Raw genomic sequence first — 24,441 nt, 5'->3', positions numbered from 1 at the left:
TGCTCCTTAATGAGGTTATTAATTATGGGGCTGTCCCTTCCTTTTCTTTGCTGAAAAAGAACTTTTCCTTCTAATTGGTGCTTGGCTGGGAGGCAGCAAACTTGTACCCTGGCCCTGCCCCCACCCCTCCGCACACTAATGGTCTTTTGGCTTTAATTAGGGCACTGGGTCCACCCAATATTTACTCCTAACAGCCTGCTGGGGGTTGGGGGAGGAACAAAGGAATAAGGGCTGGAGCCTGGGAGTCTTGCCACTCGGAGCCAGGAGAGTCCAGGTGGCCCACTTGGCCCAGAGAGACATGGAGGAGATCCAGGGTCACAGAGCAAATACCACACACCCTATCTCACCCCCGACGGCGAGAAAGCTGGTACGTAAGCAGGGAGGACTGTAAGGGTAAGGCTTCATTCAGTTAGGGACAGGAGGCCTGGAAAGAGATTTCCTGGTGGCAGTTAGGGACAGTGGTGAAGGTCTGAGTCTCATTTCGGCTTTCCTCAGGTTTTGCTACGCAGGTATGACTTCCTCCTTCAGGTCTCGACGGAGTATCCTAGTTAGACCGAGAAACCCCTAAAGTAGACTGCTCTAGCATCCAGGGGAGCAAATTCCACTCGGTAACCGTGGCACTAGTGGGAGAGGGGCTGGAGAAAGCAGATGGATCAGGGAGAAGGAGGAAAACATGGTGTGGGAGAGTGGTCAGCACTGATAAGCATCCTGGCCCTGACAGGGCAGGCCAGAGAATGGCCGTGGTGGGCAGAGACCTTGAGGCCATCTTTCTCCCAACCTTTTCCATGTACCAGGCCATTCTCCATACGCCACATACAAATCTTAGTTTTCCTAATCAAACAGGGGTGCCCCAAGGTCCCCCAGATCACTCGAGGATTCATGCCTCAAGAGGTATGGACTGAAGTCCTTCCTGCCTAGGGTCTCCCAGGGACTACACTGCATTATCTAAATTAACCTCCTCAGCAGCTGCTGGACCACTATCTCCAATCCTCAGCAGGGGAAACTGAGGCAGAGAGCAACTGAGTGAAGTCCCTGAGGTTGTGTGGCTCATGAAAGCCAATCAGGATGGCTTATATCGCTCTTGAGGACACCAGTCTTGAACGTCCAGCCGCTGACGTAATATGGCCACTTGGGTGTCTAGCAGGTCTCTGAATGGGTATGAAGTTAAGATTCTGTCCTTCCCTCTAGGGCCACTCCCCTCTTCCAGCCTCTTACCTCTGCTGATGCTCACCTCTCTATTTAGGCCAAAGTTCTTGGGGGTGACTAGGAACAGGTTTTCTCTCACACCCGCATCTAACTTGTGCAAATCCTCCTGGCTCCACCTTCACAGTGTGCCCCGCCCACCCCCACTAATCACCTTTCTGCCCCACTCCCAACTCCCACCCCCAGTCTGGCCGGGCGGCCATCATCTCCCCTGGACCAGGAGCAGCCAGCTCACTGGTTGCTAGCTTTTGCCTTGGCATCTCATCTCCCCAGTTTCTTGATCACACCTAGCCGGGGTATCCTTTTGGAATAGTGTTCCCTCTGTCTACAACAAGCTTCGTTGTAAGTCCCGGAGGAAGAGCCAGAGCCCACCAGTAGCCACATCCTTCAGTGGCCTTGCTCAATGTGGCTGAACACAGCCTTGAGCTCACAGTACATGTCGTGGAACACACCATTTCCTCAGCCTAGAAGAGTCTCTCTCCAGTGGCTCACGGTCCTCTCCCCCTCTCCAGGCCTCTGCATACACACCACCAGCCCAGTGAAGCCCACCCTAACTCCATTTAAAAATGCAATCTCTCCCCTAGCAGCAACTGGTCTCCATTCCTCCTGGAGGGTCACTGTTTTAACTAGCCATTTCCTCCTCTGTAAATGCTTCTGCCTTGGGCTGTGAGCCCCGAGGGTAGACGTTCCAGATCTCTGGCCTGGAGGAACAGGCCCTTGACTGAGCAAATATACTTCCCCAGAGACCAACTGACCTCCCAGGAATGCTGCTCCAGCCTCTGAGTGGCCAGCTCTAGGCACTCACAAATGAAGGCTGCCCCAGAACTAGCCCAGGAGGCCCTCTCTTCCCTTGGCTCCTCTCTGTATAAATTATTAAGGCTCATTTATGATGGGCCTGCCCAAGCCTGTGGCTTCCCTGCATAATTCATGGCTGTCTCAGAAGGGTGGCGTGCTGGCACAGACACTTCTTCCAGGAAGCAAGAAGAAAGTGCAGAGGAATAGCCCAGATGAGGAAGGACTGTCCTCCATCCTGTCACCCCGCCCCCAGTGAAGGCCACCCAGTGCCTTTACCTACTCTTTGACCCATGGTGCTTTCTCATGTCCACTTGGGTTCTGGTGCCCTGAGCCAAAGTGTATGGGCTTCACGCAAGCACACATACTCTGCTGTCTGTGCCTCAGTTTCCCATCTGACAAGTTTGGGCCACACAAGCGGTTTTCAACAGCCCTGGCAGGGAACCTTTTATTTTCCAGCTAACTCCTGTGCAGAGCCGCAACATCTGGTTCAGCACCGTACTTTAGCTTCTCTGCACTCTGCGGAGAAAGTCCTGGTGGGTGTGATTTAGAGCTCAGTGCATAGGGTAGGGTCTGGAATCCTTTCCCGAGGTCCTGGAAACACCAACAACTTCCCCGATAGCGGAGGCACATGAGTGCCAGCACCCAGGCGTCACTGTCTGTGACGTTCTCAATCCCAAGCTGGGACTCAACAGTGAGCAAGACCTACTTATGAAGTTCCTGAGGCCTCAGGGCAGGGCAAAGGGCTTCGGCCACAGTTACAGGAGGTAGGTTATCTGTCAGAGGCTTCCTAGGCCCTCAGTCCCCTGCACCAGGCACTGCATACCCCCTCTTTTTGTACATTCCCTATAGTCAGGCCCCACCAGACCCATTTCACAAACTGGTAAGCTAAGGTCCCTCAGATGGGCTCTTAGGAGGTCCCATATGGCCACCACCCTGTGTGCCTAGCCAGGTGCTGTGATGGAGTGAGTAGCCTAGCTGGTCTCAGAAGGTAAGAGCAGGTTGGTGACACCTGTAGAAGTCACCAAATAAGTCAGGGACAGCACATGTGTGACATCCTCCCATCCCTGCCCCAACCAGTAGCTAAAGCCTCTGTGGGGGTGTCTGTGGGGGTGTCAGGACAGACCCCATCCACATCTCACCAACCATTCTGGTCAGATTCTGTGATTCACCAGTCCCCATCTCCCCTCCTGCATGTCCCTCCCCTCCCCCAGTATGAGTCAATTCCTCACTGAGCTACAAATAGCTGTCCTCTGTTTGTCCTCAAAGTGGTTCGTGTCTTGAGGAGGACAGAGACCCCCCTGAAGATCCTTTGTCTCTCCTTAGTTCCTAGGCCCCCTGAAGATCTTCAGACACCGGGGAGAACCCAGGCCAAGACTTCAGAGGCTAACCTCTCAGGGACAGCTCTGGTCTCAGGCTTTGACCCTCCTCCATCTGGCCCAGTCACCTCTGACAGAAAGCCTTCCTGGATTTCCCTCTCACACACACATACCCACAAATCCACAGTTCTCACCGTATTTTAACAAGTCTCACCTTAAATTGAAACTGTAGCCTGGGTCTATAATCATCCTTTTTGTGGACCATAGCTTAGAGCCAGGCAAAGAAGTCTTCAGGGAAGATCTGGGGACAGATCTTTCCCAAACTGGTACCTGGTCTGACCTCCTCCCTCTGCAGTGTGAGAAAAGCTGCAGCAGGGGGCTGGGAGGGAGGCTTCACCCTCAGCAAACACCCGAACATAGGAAATAGGGGTGTAAAGCACCCACTGTACTTTAGGTGTACTTTGTGGGTGCTACCAAGATTAACAGCCAGGTGCAAACCAATTCATGCTCACTTCACAGACACAGACACTGAGGCTTGGAGAGGTAGGGTAACTTGCCCAAGACTGAACAGCCAGTTTGTACAACCTGAATTTGAACCTGGTAAAGTCTGGCCTCCGAGTCCTGGCCAGGTCTGAGACTACAGCCTCCCTACCTTCAAGGTGGATTTCATTAGCCAAAATTAGGGAAAGGGGGCAGGTAAAGGCCGTCCTTCCTTGATTACCATTTCCACGCCTGCAGAAGAGACTCTATTGCCTCCTCAAGCCACACCAAACTGGGTGGAATGGAGAAGCCATTCCTCACATCCCAGCAGAAGTGTGGGGCTATGGCATGCTGTCTCCAGAGGGTAGAGCTTGCCCTCCAAATCCCACACTTGGAGCCTGAGCCAGGTAGGAGCAGAAGACCCACTTCCTCACGATTTGCTTTCTTATAGTGACTGACTTGTGCAAGTAAGCCAAGCCACCAGCAAGAGTACACAACCTGCCGGCCAGTAGGTGACTTGGGAGCTCAGTGGGAATCTCCCTCTGAGAACCGTGAGGCTTCACAGCTGCAAAGAGGAAGGGGCTTCCTATGGGTCCCTCCTCCTCTGGTATCTGTAAGGAGTGACCAGGCATACTGTCCCTCAGGGTTGACTCAAGGACAGGCAAGAAGGTGAACCAGCGGGACTCAATCCTGGCAAAATCATCTGCAGGTATCTCCAACCTTCTGCAAACTCCAAACTAGCACTTTCATTCTTCATTTGCCATCCACCCATCCATCCATCTATCCATCCACCCACCCACCCACCCACCCACCCATCCACCCAACCATCCATCTATCCACCCACCCACCCACCCATCCACCCAACCATCCATCTATCCACCCACCCACCCACCCATCCACCCATCCATCCATCCATCCATCCATCCACCCATCCACCCATCCATCCATTCATCCATCCACCCATCCACCCACCCACACACCCATCCATCCATCCATCCATCCATCCATCCATCCATCCATCCAGGTGGATAGTGAGCACCTACTGTGGGCACAGGGAGGGACTCTGGTGAGCAATGCAGGCCCACCCCTGAGAACTTCAAGCAAGACAGGAAGACATCTGAATGTGATTGGGTGGGCCCGATGAGTGGAGGGAAGAGGAGCCCCGCAAGCCTGAGGGACAATGCATGGTTAGGAGTCTGATCTGAGCCTGGGTCAGGTTGGCATAGTTCCACTGAGCTGGAGGGCAGTCCACACAAAGGGCATAGCCTTGCAAAGTTGAGAGTAAGCTCTGCACAGAGTGGTGCTCCATGAGCACCCACCCACTATTCATGGCACCAAAGCAGGCTGCTCCCTCACAGAAGCTGCGGAAGTCCAACCCTCAGTACATGGTAAGCACTCAAGTGCTGGGTGGTAAGGGTGGCAGGTATTAGGAAAATAGACATAAGCAAAGAGTGGTAAACTCAAGAGTCATGAAGCAGGACTCTACTCAACTTCTGGTACCCAACCTAGGCAGGTAACAGACTAGCCAGGACCTCTCTCCAGACAGAGATGCTCGGTACTCTGTGTATACCAGGAAGCTAGGTCCTCTGAGTTGGGAAAAGGGAGAACAGACTGGCAGCTAAGGACTACGTGTCTCAGGACTCCACTCTAGTCAGTCACTCCGCAGAACACAAACCTGTGCCCATCACAACTAGCTCCCGCTGTTGAACCTGTTAACCCATGCTCTTTTCTTCTTTTTTTTTTCCAAGACAGGGTTTCTCTGTGTAGCTCCGGCTGTCCTATAACTTACTCTGTAGACCAAATTGGTCTTAAACTCACAGAGATCCGCCTCCCTCTGCCTCCGGAGTGCTGGGATTAAAGGCTTGCACCACCATCACCGGGTGGGCTCATGCATTTCAACATTGTAGCTTTTACGCGGTAACTAGTATCCTTATTCCTGAGGTGGGGGTAGTAGGTACTGAGGCTTGGTCCACGTAGCAGAGGCTGGCTTTGAATTTTGTACATAGTTGAGGATGACCTTGAACTTCAGAGTCTCCTGTATCTACCTCCAGAATGCTGGGGTTACAAGCCTGTACCACTGTGCCCAGTTTAGGTGGTGCTGGGACTTGAACTCAGAACCTTGCACATGCTAAACAAGCACTCTACCAACTGAGCTATATTCCCAGCCCAAGGCATTATTATCCTCTACACTCTTTACCCTGCTGCTCCACCATCACACCCTCTTACTGACAGGAGGGCCCACAAGGCTTTTACCATTTCCAGTATTTGTTCTTACTCTCTGGTGCTCTATGCAAATCCCCTCTGTGGCTTCTGGGGATCCACAGCTATATCCAGAAGGGGCTTCATGGGCCGTCCAGAGGCCCCACTTCCCATGGCACCTCCAGGATGGTGGCCAGGCAGAGAGGAGCGACATGCCATTAAGACATCAGCTGTTGAGAACAGGACTAAATGACTGATAGAAACGAATCCAATCCCCTTTAAAGAGGAAGTAACTGAAGCACAAAATGACTTAAGAGTCGAACTCTGTGATTCCTCGGCTCCTCTCTACCCCAGCCCTTGTCCCTGCAGAGTTTCTAGCACACAGTAGGTCTGCACATCAAGGACAACAAAAACCAGAGCTACAGGTCCCTCCAGATGGGCACGCGGAGTCTCCACCTTGCTTCATTTTAGAGTAATGGCCTCATCTGTACGCCACCAGTCTGGAAATCACCTGTGAAATATATTTCTCCCGGCACTAGCTCAGGAACCATGTAAATCACTCGATTTAATGGCCTCTGGGATTGTTCCCTGCCACCCACTTCCCAGAAGCTCTGTGCTAGGAAACTGGGGCTGTGGGGCAGCAGGCTGGCCGGCCCCAGTCATATGGTCTGGCTTCCTAAGGCATTCTAGGCACTGGGAGGCACTGCCCAAGGGGGTAACAGTATCTAAGAGCAAGAAAGGAGAAACAGATAAGCCTGCGGGGGGGGGGGGGGGGGGGGTTCAGCACCTGGGGCTGGAGCCAGATACAAGGCACACCTCTCTCAGATTCTACCCTTGTTTGCTGCCTGGTCCCCGAAACAATGGCTTATCTTCAGTGGAAAGTGGGTCCATGTGACCTTCCAGAGCCTTCATGACCCCAACTGAGGAGGGTTCAGGGCCACTGGAATGGCCAGAGACAATCGATGGCCTGGAGTATGATGTACCCACATTTCCTGGTTATTCCATGATGCACGGGCCATTCAGGGGTATCACCTGTTCAGCTACACTCACATGTCTTCATCACTGTCCATCTTCCCCACACACTGTGAGTTCCTGAGGCAGGGACCCAGTTAGCTCAACACAGTGAAGATGTGGGGAATGAGCTTCAATAGTGAAGGCAGTTGGGGGCGGGTCTAGAAAGATAAGCAGCCCGTGAAGTGTTCAACAGGGCAGGTGGGGCTTGGGCAAGCATCACTGGAGAACAGGATGGAGGGAGCTGGGCAACCTTTTCAAGAGGCCAGGACATCCCCCTAGGGAATGTGTAGGGATTTGGGAAAAGCATGACCTCTTACCATGGTCAGGGAAACTCCCTGGAACCATCCACCATCCCCCTCACCCTCGCCAAGCAGACCAGGTCACCATCCCCCTCACCCTCGCCAAGCAGACCAGGTATTTACTTTCCTATCTCTCCCCCAGGCCACAGTTCTCCACCTTGGTTAACCTGGAGGGCTCTAGTTCTGGTCTGGGGATGAGGCTCAGTTGGCAGGGTGTTTGTCTAGCATGTATGAAGCCCTGGGTTTGGTCCCCAGTATCGTAAAAGCCTGGTGTCATGGTACATGCATGCAATCCCAGCACTTGGATCTGGAAGCAGGAGAATCTGAAGGTCGTTCTTAGCTACATAGTGAATCTGAAGTCTGAAGCCAGCCTGGGCTACCTCGTCTCTAAATAAATAAACAAATAAAAAATGAAAATGCTGAGGCCCTACCTCCACATTAAATGCTGTAGTCCTATGGGTCTCTGGCCCCCTTTTCGCCCTCAGGGAAGCCACTGCGACAGCATTGCTGGAAGACAGGGACACAAACTGTACTCCAGCAGCCGCCGAAAGAGGCCCACAGGAGGCCCCATCCCAAACCATGGATAAGCCTGCTTTAGCTTCCATGGACATGACCGGTTTGGCCCTGGGACCACCTGTGCAGATCATGAGCTACCTGCTCTGCAAACATTTATTGAGCACTTGAGAGGCACAATCCAGGAGCTGTAGATGGTGGCCCTGGGCACAGTCTTGATGGGCACATGTGGGAAGAAGGGGGTATTGAAATATCCTAGAATGTCCATGACCCTCACGGGGAGATATGGGAGGCTTCAGAGGACAATGACTCCTCACCAAGCACTAAGAAACAAGCAAGCATTAGCTGGACGACAGGTGGGTTTGCTTGAGGCTGATTGAACCCTCTGAAGCTCTTCTCAACTGTCCCCATCTTCGTAGTAGGTGGAAGGCAGTATCTGGTACCCTAGTGGGCAGAGATCCTCTCTGATGCTATCCCCAGACAGCGGTTACCAGTGAACACCAGCTTATGATGCAGGACATGAACAACAGATATGCAGAGGGGAGGAGTATCTTCACCAGTTGCTGGGTTATTGCTCTGAAAGGGCCTGGATATGATGAGGCCCCTGAGGCTCGGAGAGGGAAGACAGGGGGTTTGTGCAGACTCTCACGGTCAGCTGGGCAGAGCTGAGGCTAAAGTGGGACAGGAGGGATCTGGAGAAAGGGGCAGAGGGGATTCCTGAGATGCTCATGCCCAAGTCCTTGGTGTTTCTGGGCCTTCCTGACTAATATAAACAATTGGATGTGCTGCCTTGCTCGCTGCAAGTCTCCCCGCCTGCCTGATGCTGGCTGCACCTGGGGCGGAGGGACCACAGGAAGGTAGAGATGGAGGTGGGAAATAAGGAATGAGCCTTAACTGCTCTTCCCCTCTATTCCACACATGCACACTGGACACAATACCACCAACTTCCAGCAGGTGTCAGAAATAGGTGGGGATCACGGGAGGCCTGTAGTGGACAGAAGGGCTCTTGGCTGTGCCCAGGAGAGGTCATATCCTTCCCTTTCTGGACCCCAAGCAGCTCCAGAGGGCCATACTCTCATATGACAGGTGGGAATTAATGACCAGAGGGGCACCACCCTAACCCAGGAGCCAGAAAGAGCCCAGGGTGCCCAACTCGGACCAAGGGCTGGTTCAATGAAGAGCCCAGAGAGAAATGGGAAGATGGGTACCAGATCATGGGAACATAACTGTTTTAGAGTATGGATTTTATCATTCATCAGGAGAGCCAATCAAGGATACCCTGGGCTTCTCACAGTGCCCAGGCACAAATACAGTCCCATTATAGGCACAAGTATAGTCCTTTCTGAAACTGCCCCTTCTCTAAGATGAGGAGGAAGTCTCACAGACAGTACCCAGTGAAGTCTGGGTCTTCCCCATGGCCATGGCCATGGGATACTTATGGTAGCCCATTAAGACAGGCCAGCTGCTTGGCTCCACAGCAGCAGGATATGCCCCCTCTGCCAATGGCTTGATGATGTCCAGGAGCTTCCTGCTGCCCAGAACAGCTTGCCCTTGCCTTGACAGAGAAACAGAAGGGGTCTGAATGGCCTCCTCCAGGCCATGACTGGCCAACATCACCTTGCACAGCCTATCATCTTGATGGGTTGGGGGGTCTAGGCTATGCCACAACTGCTAGAAAGCTCAAGCCCCATCTCTTAACAGGACTCAGTTTCTCCACCTGTAGCCCATAGGAGTTAAACTGGACATGCTAGCTCACCGGCGTCACTGACCCACAGCTCTACTGTAGGGGAAGCAGAGCTGCTCTACTGGGCCCTCTCATTTCTGAGATGCCTCCATCTCCAGGGCTGCCCCAGGCAGGCCCAGGGAGAAAGCCCCCATGACAGCCTACCAAGGTTCTCATCAGAGAGGGTCAGTCCTTGCAGATGGCCATGTATGATGAGACAACATGGGTGTTACAGTGGTACCCCAAACATCCTGCGGTAGAGGCCTCCTGGAGCTACATGGTCAGTGTCTGAGTGCTTAGTTCTGAGTGCCGAATGGGAAACCTGACGCACCACTTGCTATCTGTGAGACAACAGCATCACCTGGCCTTACCGAGAGCCTCTTTTTCTCTTGTGTGTGAAAGAGGGTATGTGTGAACTGGCCTCGATGGACGGCATGTACGAAACACATTACCAGGGTCCAGCTCTCAGAAACTGATGTTGTTGGGCAAATAATCACTTTCTTGCTTTCTTGACTGTGTCCCCCCTCCCTTTCCTCTCATTTCCCCCTCCTCTCTGCTTTCTTAGCTCCTACCTCTCCTCGTCTAACCCTGTAGCAGCCACTGTCTCCCTACCGTCCATCAAGCCAGCTTTCTTGCTAACAGAACCCAAGCCTGCAGAATCTCCCCCTCCAGCCCCAAGGTGACCCCATCCTCAGCTCAAGGGTAAATCCTGATTAGCCTGAACCAATCACAAAGTGCCTTCTCCATTGCCAGCAATTGGCTTAGAGTGGGCATGTGACCCAGTGCTAGCCAATGAGGTGCAAGGGGAAGTAGGCTAGGGGCTTCTAGGCAAGGTTTTCTCTCCTCTTGAGGGAAACTTACAGGAACAGTCTCCCGGTGTGTACATAAAGTCTGGGTCTGAGATGATGCCTGGAGCTGTGGCAGCCATCTTGTTGTCAGTAGGGAAGTTGACCAAAATAGTCAGCCATACCCAAAATAAGGCCAGACAGACAGAACACGGCAGAAGACTCGGTTCTCACTGACAGCTTATACTTATCAACCTCTGACTCCTTGTCAGAGGAGGAAAGGCCTAACCACGGGGGGAAATCCTCATTCTGGGGTCGCCAAGGTGTACACAGGAGCAGCCTTGTTTCCTCATCTCCGTAGTCAAACATGTCCTACAGACTCAGTGTCCAGGGTGGTGACAGTACAATCCCTCCTCCTCCACAGGCCCATAAAGTAGCCCAGCACTGGTCCAGGTGTAGGATTATAAGGAGAGACACACAGAGTGGAAGGAACAGAAGGGCATCACTCAGGAAGGCTCCTCACGCCAGCACTGGGGCCCAGAAGACCAACCCGGTAGAGAAGTCTGGGTGAAGCCAGGATTCAGGGGGGCCAGGGAGTCTACAAGACCTGCACGTGGCTCTACCTGGCTGGAGAACAGGTATTCCCAGGGCTGGTGGCAGCCCAGGCAGATCTGAATTCCAGGCTGGAGTGTACGTCATAGCTAATTGCCATAAAGCGATGTGGAGGGGAGGGACGGGTCCCAGGGAAGAAGGGGAGCCCACCCAGCCCCGTGCGCACAGAGAGGACGGAGAAAGGTCCTTCGGTGAAGGCTCTGCGTGGAGGGCGGCGGTTCTGGCGGTGCCTTCACATTTCTAATAACTGAAGTTGGGGGCAGGGCCCGAGTGAGTGGGGCGCTTTGTTGTTTGTTTGTTGGAGCTGATGGCAGCACCGAGCCTGACCTTTAAGGCTTCAAATGCCGCATTTCAGGCAGCGCCAGCGGGAGAACGCAGTTGCGGAAGGAAGCTATCAAGACTGAAATGCCACGTCAGGCTGGAAACTCGAGGCAGAGCGGGGGCTTCTACCTGTCTGAGGAGCACACCCATCCCTCAGTACCCACCCTCCTGCCTAGTGGTGAAGATGTCCTTCCCAAGGAGACCCAGAAAGCTTGGGTGACTCTGAAACGGCACAGGGGACACTGGTATCAAGGTCTGCCCCCACCCCCACCCCCAATCAGGAAGTGGCGTATCACACTACAAAGGCACTCTGCTTTAAGTTCACCCAAGCAGACCCCCAACTGTTCCCTCACCCCAGGCCACAGATACGGCTATTTAAGACAAATGATTTCATGTCCCAGTACACAGATGGCCGCATGGGAAATCACCCTGCAAGCTGCATGCACCGAGCCCTAGCCCACAAAGTAAATGTGGTGTCTGGAGGCTCACTTCCCTCTCCTTGGGCCTCTGTTTCCTTGCATATGAGATCAGGACATGTGGCTCTCCTGGAGTTTCTGTGGCCGTGTCCCTCAGGAGTCCAGGAAGCACACAAGGCTCACAGTGCCCCACTGGTTTTGCCCAGGTTCCTTGACCCTTCAGAAACACTCCCTGCCCAACAGGCTCCTGGGCCTGTTGTAGGCGCCTCTGCCCCTTCTCAAAGTGCGCAGAACCCTAGGCCATCCTGCCGCCCAACACACAGACTTTGAAAATGCCAATAAAGTTAAACTTACGGTTCTCTCAGACATCAGGGCCTATACAGCCCCAAGGGCCAGTGCCGTAATGTGGGGTACCAGGACAGTCAATCTCATAAAGATTCAGCGCACAAAAATCATCCTTGACTCTTACTAGAGACACCCCCGAATAGAGCACACAGGGTCAACAGGTCAGAGGCTGAGTGGTGATCGCTGACTGCATGGGCATCTTGCATTGGGCAGGGACCCCAGAACCTGCTGCAGATGCTCCTTGTCCTTCACTGTGCAAACGAGAAGTGTGCAGAGAGGGAAACCCACCAGCCCAAGGTCACACAGCAGAAGTCTTCCAGTTTGCCTGACCTCCTCCTTGTGACCCCTACAGACTTTCTCCACACCAGGGCTGTTTGCAAAGCCATTCCGCTTCCCGAGGTCCTTGCAGAGCTCCTTAGAGTCCCAAGTCCTCCAGTGAATCTAGACACCATTCATTTGCAGAAATCCGAATTCCAAGGACACAGCCTCTGTGCGTTTCCTTCTCAGACTGTCATTCTGCCAGTTGGTAGCTGATCAAACTTTCTAGCTCAGCCTTAACTCAGGCTGTTCCTGACATAAGAGTTTGCAAAACATGGGTCTTCACAAGCAGGAGGCTTTGTTTCCCACTGCCAGCATTCGCCCACCAAGTTCTGGCATTCACATCAAAGGCAGGTACAGAAGGTGGATACTGCAAGCACATTCTGGCTGCAGAGATAAACTGTCATGTGCTTGCACTACACACACGCACACACACACACACACACACACACACACACATACACACACACACACAGAGGCACATGAACACATGCCCACATTTGAGTTCATATGTGCCTGTGTGATATACTTGCACGGTGCATACAAACATGTATGCACATATACACCTGCACTGTGCATACAAACACCATGCCAGCACAAATACGCCTAGGCACACACCTACTCACAGGCACACGAATAGGTGTGTAAACAAGTATAATGTACATCCAATACATGTGCAAAGCCGTACATGAACACACAGGTGTAGACAATGCTACCCATATGCACTCAGGCCAAGGTAAGGGCCCAGGACAACAGGAAAAGCCCATAAACCATAACTGGGCCCAGGTACCTAAAGGACCTGACTGAATACTGGATGTTATAGGTAAGGGGACAGGTGCACTCAGGGTAGGCACAGCTATACTTGAGCATCTTTCTAGATCTAGGGCCTAGAAGTAGGCCTATCCCTCATGATCCATGCCGTCTTGAAGCACAGAGGCTTCCAAACCCAGAGAAGCCTAGTAAGTACCCAAGGTCATGAAGCTGCTGGGGGGGGGGGGGTGTGACACTCTCAGGGGCACACTAAGAGGGCACTGCTTAGAAAGGACTGGCCATCTATTGGGAAAGGAATGTACCATGGTGGAAGCAAGGAGCCTAGAGTCTAAGGGAACGGAAGGGAGAATGATGGGGCGGGGGTCTCCTTCCCTGTTCCCTTTGTTTGATGGGGAGAGATAGTTAACAGCCAGTAGGAAAGATTTCCTCTTCTCCTCCTTCTCTGCTAAACAATTAGGCTAATCAGAGCCCAAAGTGGGTCAGTCAGAAGCCAAGAGGCTTCAAGGCACCCAAGGTACTAGGCCCAGACAACCTCATGCACACAGAGAGCAGGCAGGCTGGGGGTAGGTCCCGCCTCATCCCTGCTAGAACGGAGTGTGGAGAAGAGCTGGAAGGCAGATCCCCACACTTGTCTTCTTGGAGTGCTGGAATGTCCGAGTGGAAGATCTGAGAAGAGAGGAAACTGAGGCCCAGCGGGGAAGGAGCTCTGTCCAAGGTCACTGGAGAAGGCTGGGCTGGGTTTGCTCTTGACAGAGGCACCTCAACCCAAGTAAAGAGTCCCCTTTCCCCACACACAGCTGAGCAGGGTCTCCTAGTACACGAGACTATGCGCTCACCAGGCTCAGTCACCAGCACCAGCAGGGGACAAAGAGAATCAGACAAGACCAGATAGGAAGCATGTGGGGCCATGGGGAACAGCAGGACCAGGACAGGGGACAGGATCAGTGGTGGGGACAACCACATGAACAGCCTGAGTCTCACAGGGGCAGGGCAAGACCTGTCTGTATAAAGTCACACTCAATCTGTGTGCATCCAAAGGACAGAACTCTTGATTCCTTAAGGACGTCCCAAGAAACCTGTAGGGACTGCAGAAGCCTTTACAGGCATTTCAATCTCAGTGGTCATCTGTACTGACACTTTCCATACCCCTGAGGCCCTGAGTGACACTTAATGCAAAAGGCTCTTTAGGTTCCAGAGGACGAGAGAAAAAGGGAAGGTAAAAAAATAAATTTAAAAAGAAAAAAAAGAAGAAGAAAGAGCACAAACCACACATACACTTCCCTTTGGGAATACGATTATTGATTCTGTAGCTTCTTGTTTAGACAGTGGGCACCAGGAAAAATAAACCTGACATGAAGGGAATCTCCTCAGCAAGTTGCAGGCTTGTGTCTGTGATAGGAAACTCCTCACCATCACCTTGGGGACTTCAGGCACCAGTGCCCCTCCCAGGCCTAGGTCCAATCACCGGAAGACACAGATCAAAGGTTCCCAGGCAATTCTGGAATGAGTTGGGGGCTGGAAATGAGAAAGGACCTTTCTCAGAAAGAGACCATTCCCATCCCATAGACAATGCTACCCTGCAGGGCCCAGGACTACCAGCCTTGACTCCTAAACCTGCAGGCAACCTCTGAATATCAACAGGCCCTTAAGAACCTAGAGCCTTCTGCCCTAACCCCACATGGTCTCAAGCACCTGGAAGGTCGGAGTCTTCTGAAATTCTATGGGCCTAGAAAAAATAGCTGAGAGGTTCCAACTTTATATACACATCAAAACCCAGGCTCTACCCCCACCTCTGACCTTTCTTTCCAGAATCATAATAGAATGTGGAAATGGAGTCACCACCCCCCTCCCCACCACACACACACTGATGCTCAGTGCCCTGCCCGGCAGGCTTTGCCACCCTTACAGCACCAGGACAAGGACAGATCTGGGTTGTGGGGGCATTCTATGATGGCCAGTGCACACAGGAGGGGGACTGGCAGGGCAGCCTTGGCCAAGGATGGCCCCTCAGGCTTTCAGAAGACCCAAAGGAGAAAAGTGGGACAGAGCAGGTCACGGAGGGGGAGGGGCTGCCACCCACCTCCCACGTCCTCAGCCTTTTTATTCTCTTCCTAAAGACCTGAGATTTGAGCTCCTCTCCCCACTTCCTGGACCCCCGTCCAGAGGTCCTCAGGCCCCTGACAGGAAGGGTACATTTCTGACAGAACGATCCTCTCTCAGTCTTTATAGGAAATGTGGGCTTCGGGCAGACCCTGCCATCTCTCTGGGTCTCAGTATCCCAGTCTGCGGGGAGGCCATGACACGAGTTTTGAGGACAAGCTGGTAACAGAGGTGAACAGCCCGCCATGGGCAGAGTGAGGGGAGTCCACCATCACCCCTGCCCCATCCTCCACCACCAATCACCGGCGATGGTTGGATGGGGGGCGGGCAAGCAGAGACAAGGAAGAAGTAGTGTCGGGCATGGTAGCCTATGACTTTAACCCCCGTGCTCGGAGGACACTGGTATACATAATGAGACCTTGTCTCAATAAATTTTAAAAAAATAAATAATAATAATTATTTTTTTTAAAGAAAGCAGTTAACCCGGTGTGGGGGGCACTGTGAAATGACAGGCAGTCGAAGTCCCACAGCCATGGCTTGTTAACTTGATGCAGATATGAATAGTCACTGCCCTGATGCCCAGGAGAGCTGTTCCTGCCCACTGATGGCTGCCCTTCTCCCACTGATTTTCCCCACTAGGCTCTTAAGATTATCTTATTTCAGCAGGGGAAATCAAGGCAAGGTCGTCTCAAAAGGGAAGGTCAGGTCTAGAGACCAAAACGGAGCATGCAAGGCTTCTTTGACACTCAGCATGCCTCCAAACCATGTCCTCCAAGAAGCTGGCAGTGCCCACTGTAGACATTCGAGGTGCTAAGAGCTGCTAGCGTCTCCCCACACTCAGGAGACGGGAGAAGGCAACCCTGGCCGCCGAAGGGCTCACTTGATTTACCTGTGACTCAGCTTCATTTTGGGGTCTCTCCCTGGGGACATGTGTGTGCTGGAAATCTGGAAGAAGACCAGCCCCTCAAACTATAAAGGTACCCATTTTAAAGCGAGCTTTCTTCCTTTCCAGGAGGTGAGCCTGACATATTTGGCCAGGAGGAGCATTCTAATAAAAGTAGGGTGTAAGCCGGGCGGTGGTGGCGCACGCCTTTAATCCCAGCACTCGGGAGGCAGAGCCAAGTGGATCTCTGTGAGTTCGAGGCCAGCCTGGCCTACAGAGCGAGATCCAGGACAGGCACCAAAACTACACAGGGAAATCCTGTCTCGAAAAACCAAACCAAAACAAAACAAAACAAAAAAAGTAGGGTGTAGAGGGCACAGCAACCAAAGGCCTCCCTCAGATCCTCGGCACCAGCAGAGGTGCAGGCACCAGGCAGTGCCGCATTCTACCGACAGCAGTAGCAGGCCTGGAAGCCTCACCCCTCCCTCCTGCGAAAGCTGCGCAGGTTGTTGGAAAGAGGGGGAGACCCGCACATGTAATGTTGCCTCCCACCAATAGGGAGAGCCACAGAGAGGTAGAGACCCGCTCCGAGGCCCAGACAGACACGCGTCACCCACCATTAACCACAGCTAGACTGACGCATGCCCTACCATAAGCACTGCTCCCCAATTGTCCACTCAGAAGAGAAGCACTTATGGACTCTAACGGACATTAATTTGTTGGGGGTACAAACCCCTCAGGGCCCCTCACTGCTCCTCACCCATGCCGGAGAAGGAAGGCACCAAACCTACCCATCACTAGGGCAGAGCTGGGTTACGAGGTGCAGGCAGGCAGGTGGTTCAGCTGGGCACTCCATACAGGACTTAACCAGCACTCCACTGAGCAGGGGAGAGTGAAGCCCAGGGACACCACAGAACGGATACAGGGACCCAACAGAGAGGACAGAAAGGCAGGCAGGCCAGGGTGGGCACAGACTGATGACAGGATAACTAAGGAGGTGAGGAGAGAGAGAGAGAGAGAGAGAGAGAGAGAGAGAGAGAGAGAGAGAGAGACCCAAAGCTGGAGTGTGGGGCAACAAAGAGGGACAGAAAATACACCAAGGCTGTTAGCAGCAATGCCTGATTCTCGGCCAGCAGCACTGGCTGGCCGGACCAGGTAACAGGGAGTGTGTGCTGTTCTAGGACTCTATCCTCCAAGACACGAGAGTATATACACACCCACGCATGACACATGTATCTGAAACCCCGATTCAGACCCAGGTGGGGTGACAAAGGCCCCTCTTCCTAAAACCAAAGTCCCGTCCTCCCTCCCGCGGCAACTCCTCTGTCCTTTGCAATCTAACGGCTTGGTTCATTTCACCTGATGGCAGACAGCCACGCCGCCAGCGCGATAACGGCCACCAGATCCTAAGCCCACATTTGATTAAAACCAAGCAGTTTGAGAGGCTGGGCCCCTTCCCACAGCTCCATACCCAGGAGGGTATTCTTAATCATTGAGGGCCCTCCGCACGGAAGGCTCGTTCCGTGTTACCCCGGTACCATGGGGCTGAGAGTCCTACTTAGTGAGTGTGTGTCTTGAGGATCCACCTGTATCCGTGTCCTCCCAGGCTGGCCACTCTGAGATACCTCCCAGCCCTGAGCAGCCCCACAGAGCCCTGTAGCCCCAGCGGCAGCCTCAGCCTTTTATATCAGTTTAACAAAAGCCCTAACTCAGAACCAGCGCAGTCACTGGGAGGGGTCCACAAGAGTCCCCTTCCTCCTCCAAGGATCAATAGCTATCTGCATCCACGGGACCAGGGCAGCTGAAGGGCGCTGCCTGTCATGGCAAATCTGCTTTGATGTCACACATTCGTCACCTCCCCCCAGACCCCAAAGCTCCACAGCCCCTGTTCCATCCCCTACTTTCATGCCCTAGTTATGGTTTGTAAGCCATGTCCCAAACCCTTGAATTAACTCTGACTACATCAATAAGAGACGGGTGTCCAGCTGGAAATGTGTGGCAGTAGTCACACCCTCCTCAGCATCTTCTGGCTGAGGACAGAGGGACAGGTGTGCACTCTGCTCAGGGTTTTACATCGTCCTAGGGGAGACTCAGGAAGGCCCAGCAGCCACTGCACGCTGCAGGGAAGGGGAGGGAGGTCAGAAGAGGTAGAAAGAAATGACTGCTTAAACCTTCACTTGAGGAGCAGGGAGACAGCTAGGAAAGGAAGAAAAAACCCCAAAAAACTGTGGCTTGGCTTTGAGGAAAAAAAGAGCAATAAAAAAATGCTTTTGCTCTTTTTAAACACTAGCTTCAATCCAGTTTCATGGCAGTAAATGAAAGACAATAACATAACCCACCAACCCTTGAACTTCCCTGCACTCCCCCATCCACTCGTGAAAAATCCAGACAGCTGACAGAGGACACGTCCGGGCGGCACCTGTAATTTGCCAACTGATCACCCGCCTGAGCACGGCCAGGCTGTGTGAGGAGAGCGATGACAGCCGAGAGGACGGACAGACAGACAGACAGACTGAGAGCAGTGCTTCATCCGAGTTTGGTTCTCCTTCATCTAGGAGAACCTACCAGCTGAAGTAGGCAGGTTCTGTGGCAGAACCAGGGGCTCCTTCCCAAGGGCAGAACTGCTCTCATGACGCAGACTAGTCACTCTCTTTCCTGGGGCCAGACCCTTCCTCTCATGCCCAAACCTGGGCCAGGACACTCGTGAAGGAGTCCAGGGACAGGTGGCCCCTCAGAGCAGAGGACAGAACACAGAAGCACGGTGGTTGCCATGCCCCAAAGGGGTGTCTGGACACTGGCATATGGCTGGGGCATGGTGTCAAGAAACAGATGTTGTCCTAAAGGCCACATGCAGAATACCCACCCCCTATCTAGACACATCTGCCCGACTTTGCCAGCTCCTGGGGAAGGTGAGGAGGCTCGGATGGACCATAAGCACCAGCACAAGCTGGCAGAACCTGGAAATGCTATTACCCTGTTAGTAGCAGGGGCGACAGTGCCAGCATCAGGGCCAGGCAGGGGTCCTCCCCATCATTCACCGTCTGACCCAACCCCAGCACCTTCACCTCTTTATTGAGCTCTCCAGGGACGCCCTCTCAGGTGGGCGGCCAAGAACAGGTGACATTGTCCAGAGCAAGAAGGTGCTGGCAACCTCTGCATCCAGCAGTACCCCCCCACACACACACACCAAAGGAAAAGGCCCAAGAAGACAGGTGTGGATGTCTGACCCCACGTCTGACTCTAAAGCGCTAGGTTCCCATCAGGGATAGAACACCGTGGCTCCAAGACTACCGGGCAGGGGTCTCTGGCCATTCTCTCAACCAACCCCAAGATCCTCTATGACCAGGACAGCGGCAGGAGTATCAGCTAACAGACTCGAACCCCCCGCCCCATCCCTGGGCTTTAAGATTTTTTTTTTTTTGCTCTGTCCCGTTGGGGGTGGGGGCGGTCTATGGGAAGCAGGGGCACCGCAAGGAAGTTTCGCGACGCAGCCAGAAGCTCCGGGACCCTGGCTGCCAGCCCACGGGGGTTTGCAGCCGCCACCCTCAGTTGCAGCATGCCACGGGACCCAGAGCCCCCGCCCTGACACCCGGCGCGACGAGGGGCAGACGCTGGCTGAGGGGCGCAGGGGAGCGCGGGGCTCCGCGGGGTCCCGCGGCTGGCCGAGGCCACTTACGTGTGCTGCTGGGGGAAGCTGTAGGCAGAGGCGCCGGGGGCGGTGAGCAGCGGTAAAAGCAGCAGTGGCGGCAGCAATAGCAGGAGCGGGCGTGCGGGCCCGGACGCTGGGCCCCGGGGGTCAGGGAAGGGCCGGGGGCCACGGCCGGGCCAGGGGTGCGCGGTCCGCACCGGGCCGGGCCAAGAAGCGCCGCAGGTCCGAGCCGGCACCGCCATGTTTCCATTCAAGATGCGGCGCCGCGGGGAGGGAGGGGGGGGGGGGACGGCGGCGGCGGCGGGATGGAGGGGGGGGGGCGCGGGCGGCGGGCTGCAGGAGGCAAGCCGGCCTCTTCTCCTCCTCCTTCTCCGCGCGGGGCCTCCGGGGCTGCACTGGCCGCAGCGCCTCTGCGGGCTGCGCGCAACGATCTCCCCGCCGCGCTGGCTCCAAGCGCTTTGAGCGCCTGGCCCGGGACCTGCGCTCAAATAGCGGCCGCCGCCAACCTGCCGGCGCCGCCCTCCCCTGTCGCTCCCTCCCTCCCTCCCTCCTTCTCTCTCCTCGGCCGGCCCGCCTCCGCGCGCCCCCGCCGCGGCCACGCGCCCGCCTGTGCCCGCGCGCCCCTCGTCCCCGTTCACCCCCGAGCCTGCCCTACTGGCTCGTGCAACCCGGGCTCGAGCGAGTCCTGCATCCCAGCCGCTGTCCTGTCCGAGCGCCCAGTGCACGTCCCCGTCTCCCCACCCAACCCCCCAATTCAGACCCGCTAACAGCCCTCTGCCCTGTGAGTGGGAACTGTCTTAGGCAGTCGCACATACGACTCTTCTGGGGCTCGACCTTCAACAGGCTTAAGGCCTGGAGTCACAGGTTTAATGGTGGAATGGCAGGCTTCTGCAGACTAGAGAGGAGGGTGGCAGTGCTGTCCCACCCACGGTAGCTCAACCTACCTCAAGATTTCTTCCTGCGGGGAATAGGGGGGCTTGCACTTCCAGCCCTTGGTAGAAAAAAAAAAAAAGGATTTTGGTTCTTCTAGTTCCTTGGAAGGGAGTTTGGGTGGCAGGATAGCTCTGCTCTTGCTCTGCTCTACTTTACCGCCAAGGCAATGTGTGCAGGGGAGCTCAAACCTCGGCGAGTGGAGGGGAGCCCAAACTTCGGCTCTCTGGACTTGCACAGCCTCTGGTCAGACTAGTGAGAGCCAGGGAGCTCACCCCAGCACGATCCATTCATTTCCGTCCTAGTGATCCCTGGCTCTTTCCTGCTGTAGTTACAAGGATAAGGTTTGTGTAACATTCAGTTCCTCAGTTGTGGGTCACCTTCTCAGAGTCTGCCTTTTTCTTAGGAATACTCTCTAGGTCCTCGGTGTCATTTCCGGGATATGGTGAGAATGGAGTGAGTGGCCTGGTAGCAGAAGCTGTCGCCGTTGGGCAGAGCAGCTCAAGGAACTGCTGAAGTGGGCCCTGGAGCCCCATGTTGCCCCCCCACCCGCCTCACGCTGATGAGAATGCTCCCTGACAACCTGACACAGGGCTGGACCCCTTTAGCAGTAACTGCTCACAGATTCTGCCAAACGTGAAGCTAATGGGTTCTTAACTGCTAGGTAACTCAGTTCAGAGATGCCCAGGGACTCTTGTCTCATGCCTGGGTAGGTCACCTATCACCTACTCGTAGCGAACAGTGGCCCCTGGACTGAGGGGTACAGAGGTGGTAGAGACTCAGGACCACCTTTACTTCATTTTCCACCCTGCTGCGGACTTCCCATCCTTGCCCCGCTTCTGTAAGTTAGGGCTTGACAAAAGGGTGGCTTCCTCTTTTCTGAGGGAAGTTTCAGGGGCCAGGTTGACAGTATACTGAAAATCATGAGGCCTGTTAGTGATATCAAAGGGGACTAGAGGTCCTGGGCTCCACCTAGTTCCTGGGACCTGATGGACAGGAAGGACCTAGTGAACTCTGGGAGGCTGCATCAGGCCAGCTCTAGGGAGACAAGCGGAAGCCTCCCTGAACCAGAGGTGGGACTGTGTCAGATACCCACTGCTCCCTGTCTGCAGCTCTGGGCAGGGCAGGTCCACCACCAAGACGGATGAAGAGAGTGTCCTGCACTGGAGTCAGGAAGCCTGGGCTAAGCATTCCCCTCCTAGCGTGCTGACACCTGTCTCTAACATCTGTATCCCTCACATGCAGGGAGGCCTGGCCTGAGATGTCCTCCCACACTCATTTGCTGGACAAATCACTGCTCAGCCCAAAGGATGCAACTCCTTTTGGGTTTCCTGCACAGGGTGGGTATTTTCCCAAGGCAGACTTTGCAATGTCCTGACACATGTCAGGGACAGCCTGCTTGACCTTTGATACGAAGATGGCGGTGCTATCCTCGGCGAGAACCCAGGCCGTCAAGCACCTGGGGCCAATCGGTTCAGCAGTGAGTACTGGAGGTTGGGCATTTCAGGCTCAGCCTCCGCAGATGTGCACCTAATTGAGGCCGCTGGCGCCGAGGGAAAGGCGGGAGATTTTGGTTGACAGGCCGTTAAAGGAAGACAAATAAGGAGGGGAGGTAATTAAGAGTAAATGGGTAGTAAGAGTTTACACATTCCAACTTCGGAGGCTTACAATATCCTCAGCCTCCTGGCAGCTGGCTCCAGCCACAGGTTAAGATCTGGGGAGGAGAAAGCGTGACTTACCAGAGAATAAGTTGTCCACAGCAGGCAGATGGGTTCGGCAGGAAATGCCTGGCACCACCCACCTGACCAAGGTGACTGTCCTGCAGGGCGTAGGGTGGCAGGGGCATGTAACATTGCAGTCAGCAGAAAGGAATCAATTCCTGACCGGGACCTGGCAGGAGCCATCTCATAGTCAAGCCTGGGGGGCGGGGGGTGGTGGTGGTGGTGGTTCAGGCCTGTATCCAGAGGGACTGACAGATCTTTATGGAGAACCTACTATGTGCCAAGGAGACCCTAGGCTCAGCCATACCGCCCAAGGGAAGAGGAAGCCCATCAGGAATATTTACTATGCCAAGGCAGCATGATTCCTACCCCAAACTTTCAACACCTCCACTTGTCCCTCAAGCCTACAGGCTGGACAGCAACCCGTTAGTGAAAACCCCTGCCCTGTGGCCTTACTAGTGCAGTTTCTTCTCCCTGGGGACACGCTCTCTGACCTCTCCCATTTAGACCCAGGATATTCAAGAGCCCATCAAACCACTTATACCAGGAAGTACACTCCTAGAACAGCACTCCACAACTGGACAGGCCTCCCCATCTCTCCTGTGCCCTCTTCAGTCACACCCTCATGGTGGCTTCTGCCTTGGGGGTCTGAAACACACCTATACTCTCTTGTCAAGTTGGGACCTAAAGTTCCCCAGTTCCTGTCACACTCTCCAGGTCCTGTATAGGCTGTGGCCATTTGGGAGGGCAAAGAAATTTTGGCGTTAAGAATCCAACAGGTGGCCCGTTAAGGAGCCTGAGAGTTATGCCCGGGAAGTGTAGTCTGACCCAGGAGTGAGGAGGATCAACCTTGGCAACAGGCATTGTGGATTACATAGACAAGTCTACTCTGCCTGTGTCTTCATCCACCTATGCCAAGCGTGAGCTCTCATCCGGCTGTGCTAGTCTCAAAACCCAAAGCATGTAATATCCTTAGGGCAAGACTCAGCACTGAGCAAGTGCTCAACGAAGGAAGACCCAGGATTCGTACATCCCCTAGGAAGGGCATCCCTACACCAAAGCACATGGAAGCTTCCTGGAAAAGGAGGAGCGATTCCAGCTCAGTCTTGCAAGTCCAGCAGGGATGTGCTCCCCCAAAGGCCCTAGTCTAAGCATGATGCAGATGAACTGTAACCTCCATATGTAACCAGAAGAGGGCTCCACCTCTGACTGCATAGAGAATACTTCTAGCTGGGATGGATCATCTGAGACTTGAAGGATCAGTTGAGCCCAGGAGCTCAGGGCTAACCTGGACGACATAGTGAGATCCTGAACCAAACTATAAATAAAACTTGATCAAAACCAAAAGCAAAACAATCTTTGAATCTCCTCAGTGAAATTGCTAACGTTCGCTGTAATAGACAGTGGGAGGTAGAATTTAATCCTTTCATCTGCAAAATCCTGAGCTACAGACCCTCAGAGCCTATAATATCTTCTTAGACAGAAGGAGAAACTGTGGTCCAGAGAGGGGAAGAAACTTACCTAAAGCCACCTATATGTTAGTGAAGGTCTGGATATGGAGCTCTGAGTCTGGAGATGGTGTTACTATCCCAGATCTGTCTCTCATGATGAAGAAGGGGACTGGTCATGCATAGCCTCAGACTTGACTTTGACATGCTCCTCCTGGCCTCTGGAAGCAGAGGAAGCAACAGTCCCGTCTGGGGCCCACGGGAGAGCGAGAACTTTTTATACTGCCACGGCACCTGCCTACTTAGTTTGCCATTATCACAGGGGTCACTGAACTCAGATTGCCTGCTCGAGTGGAGAATACTAGTTAATTAGGTAGATCCTAGTTTCTATAAGAAGCTTGATCCATGGTTCCTGGGAACCCCCTGCTTAGTAGGGGAACATGACACACAGGATAGATATGATAAACACCTCAAACATGCATGATGAGTAAAAAAAGCACATGATCAAAGAGGGCATTTGCTTTCTCAGCTCTGCAAGGCCCAGGCAGTCAGGAAAGGCCTCCTAAAGGGGAGGAGCCTGAAAGTGGCACAAAGGACAGG

The 24,441-nt window shown here is 53.9% G+C and overlaps 1 protein-coding gene across 11 annotated transcripts in view; it reads right to left on the bottom strand.

Moving 5' to 3' along the window:
- Cacna2d2 (calcium voltage-gated channel auxiliary subunit alpha2delta 2) overlaps positions 1-20,028 on the bottom strand; it is a 133,782-nt gene extending 113,754 nt beyond the window's left edge. For 8 of the 11 annotated variants that reach the window (XM_052719826.1, XM_052719833.1, XM_052719858.1 and 5 more), the window contains exon 1: positions 19,770-20,025. In XM_052719826.1, coding sequence (XP_052575786.1) covers positions 19,770-19,984 — 215 coding nt within the window. In that variant the 5' untranslated portion in view covers positions 19,985-20,025. Of the gene's footprint in view, positions 1-19,769 lie in introns of all 11 variants that reach the window. The other 3 variants (XM_052719894.1, XM_052719899.1, XM_052719888.1) reach the window with 3 other exon arrangements.
- Between the last annotated feature and the right edge of the window lie 4,413 nt (positions 20,029-24,441).

This window comes from Peromyscus californicus, unplaced genomic scaffold (genome assembly GCF_007827085.1).
Source record: "Peromyscus californicus insignis strain IS unplaced genomic scaffold, ASM782708v3 Scaffold_11__1_contigs__length_118956290, whole genome shotgun sequence".
NCBI classification, from domain to species: Eukaryota; Metazoa; Chordata; class Mammalia; order Rodentia; family Cricetidae; genus Peromyscus; species Peromyscus californicus.
Note: the sequence above shows the minus strand (reverse complement) of the source record. Positions and strands in the feature narration are given on the sequence as shown.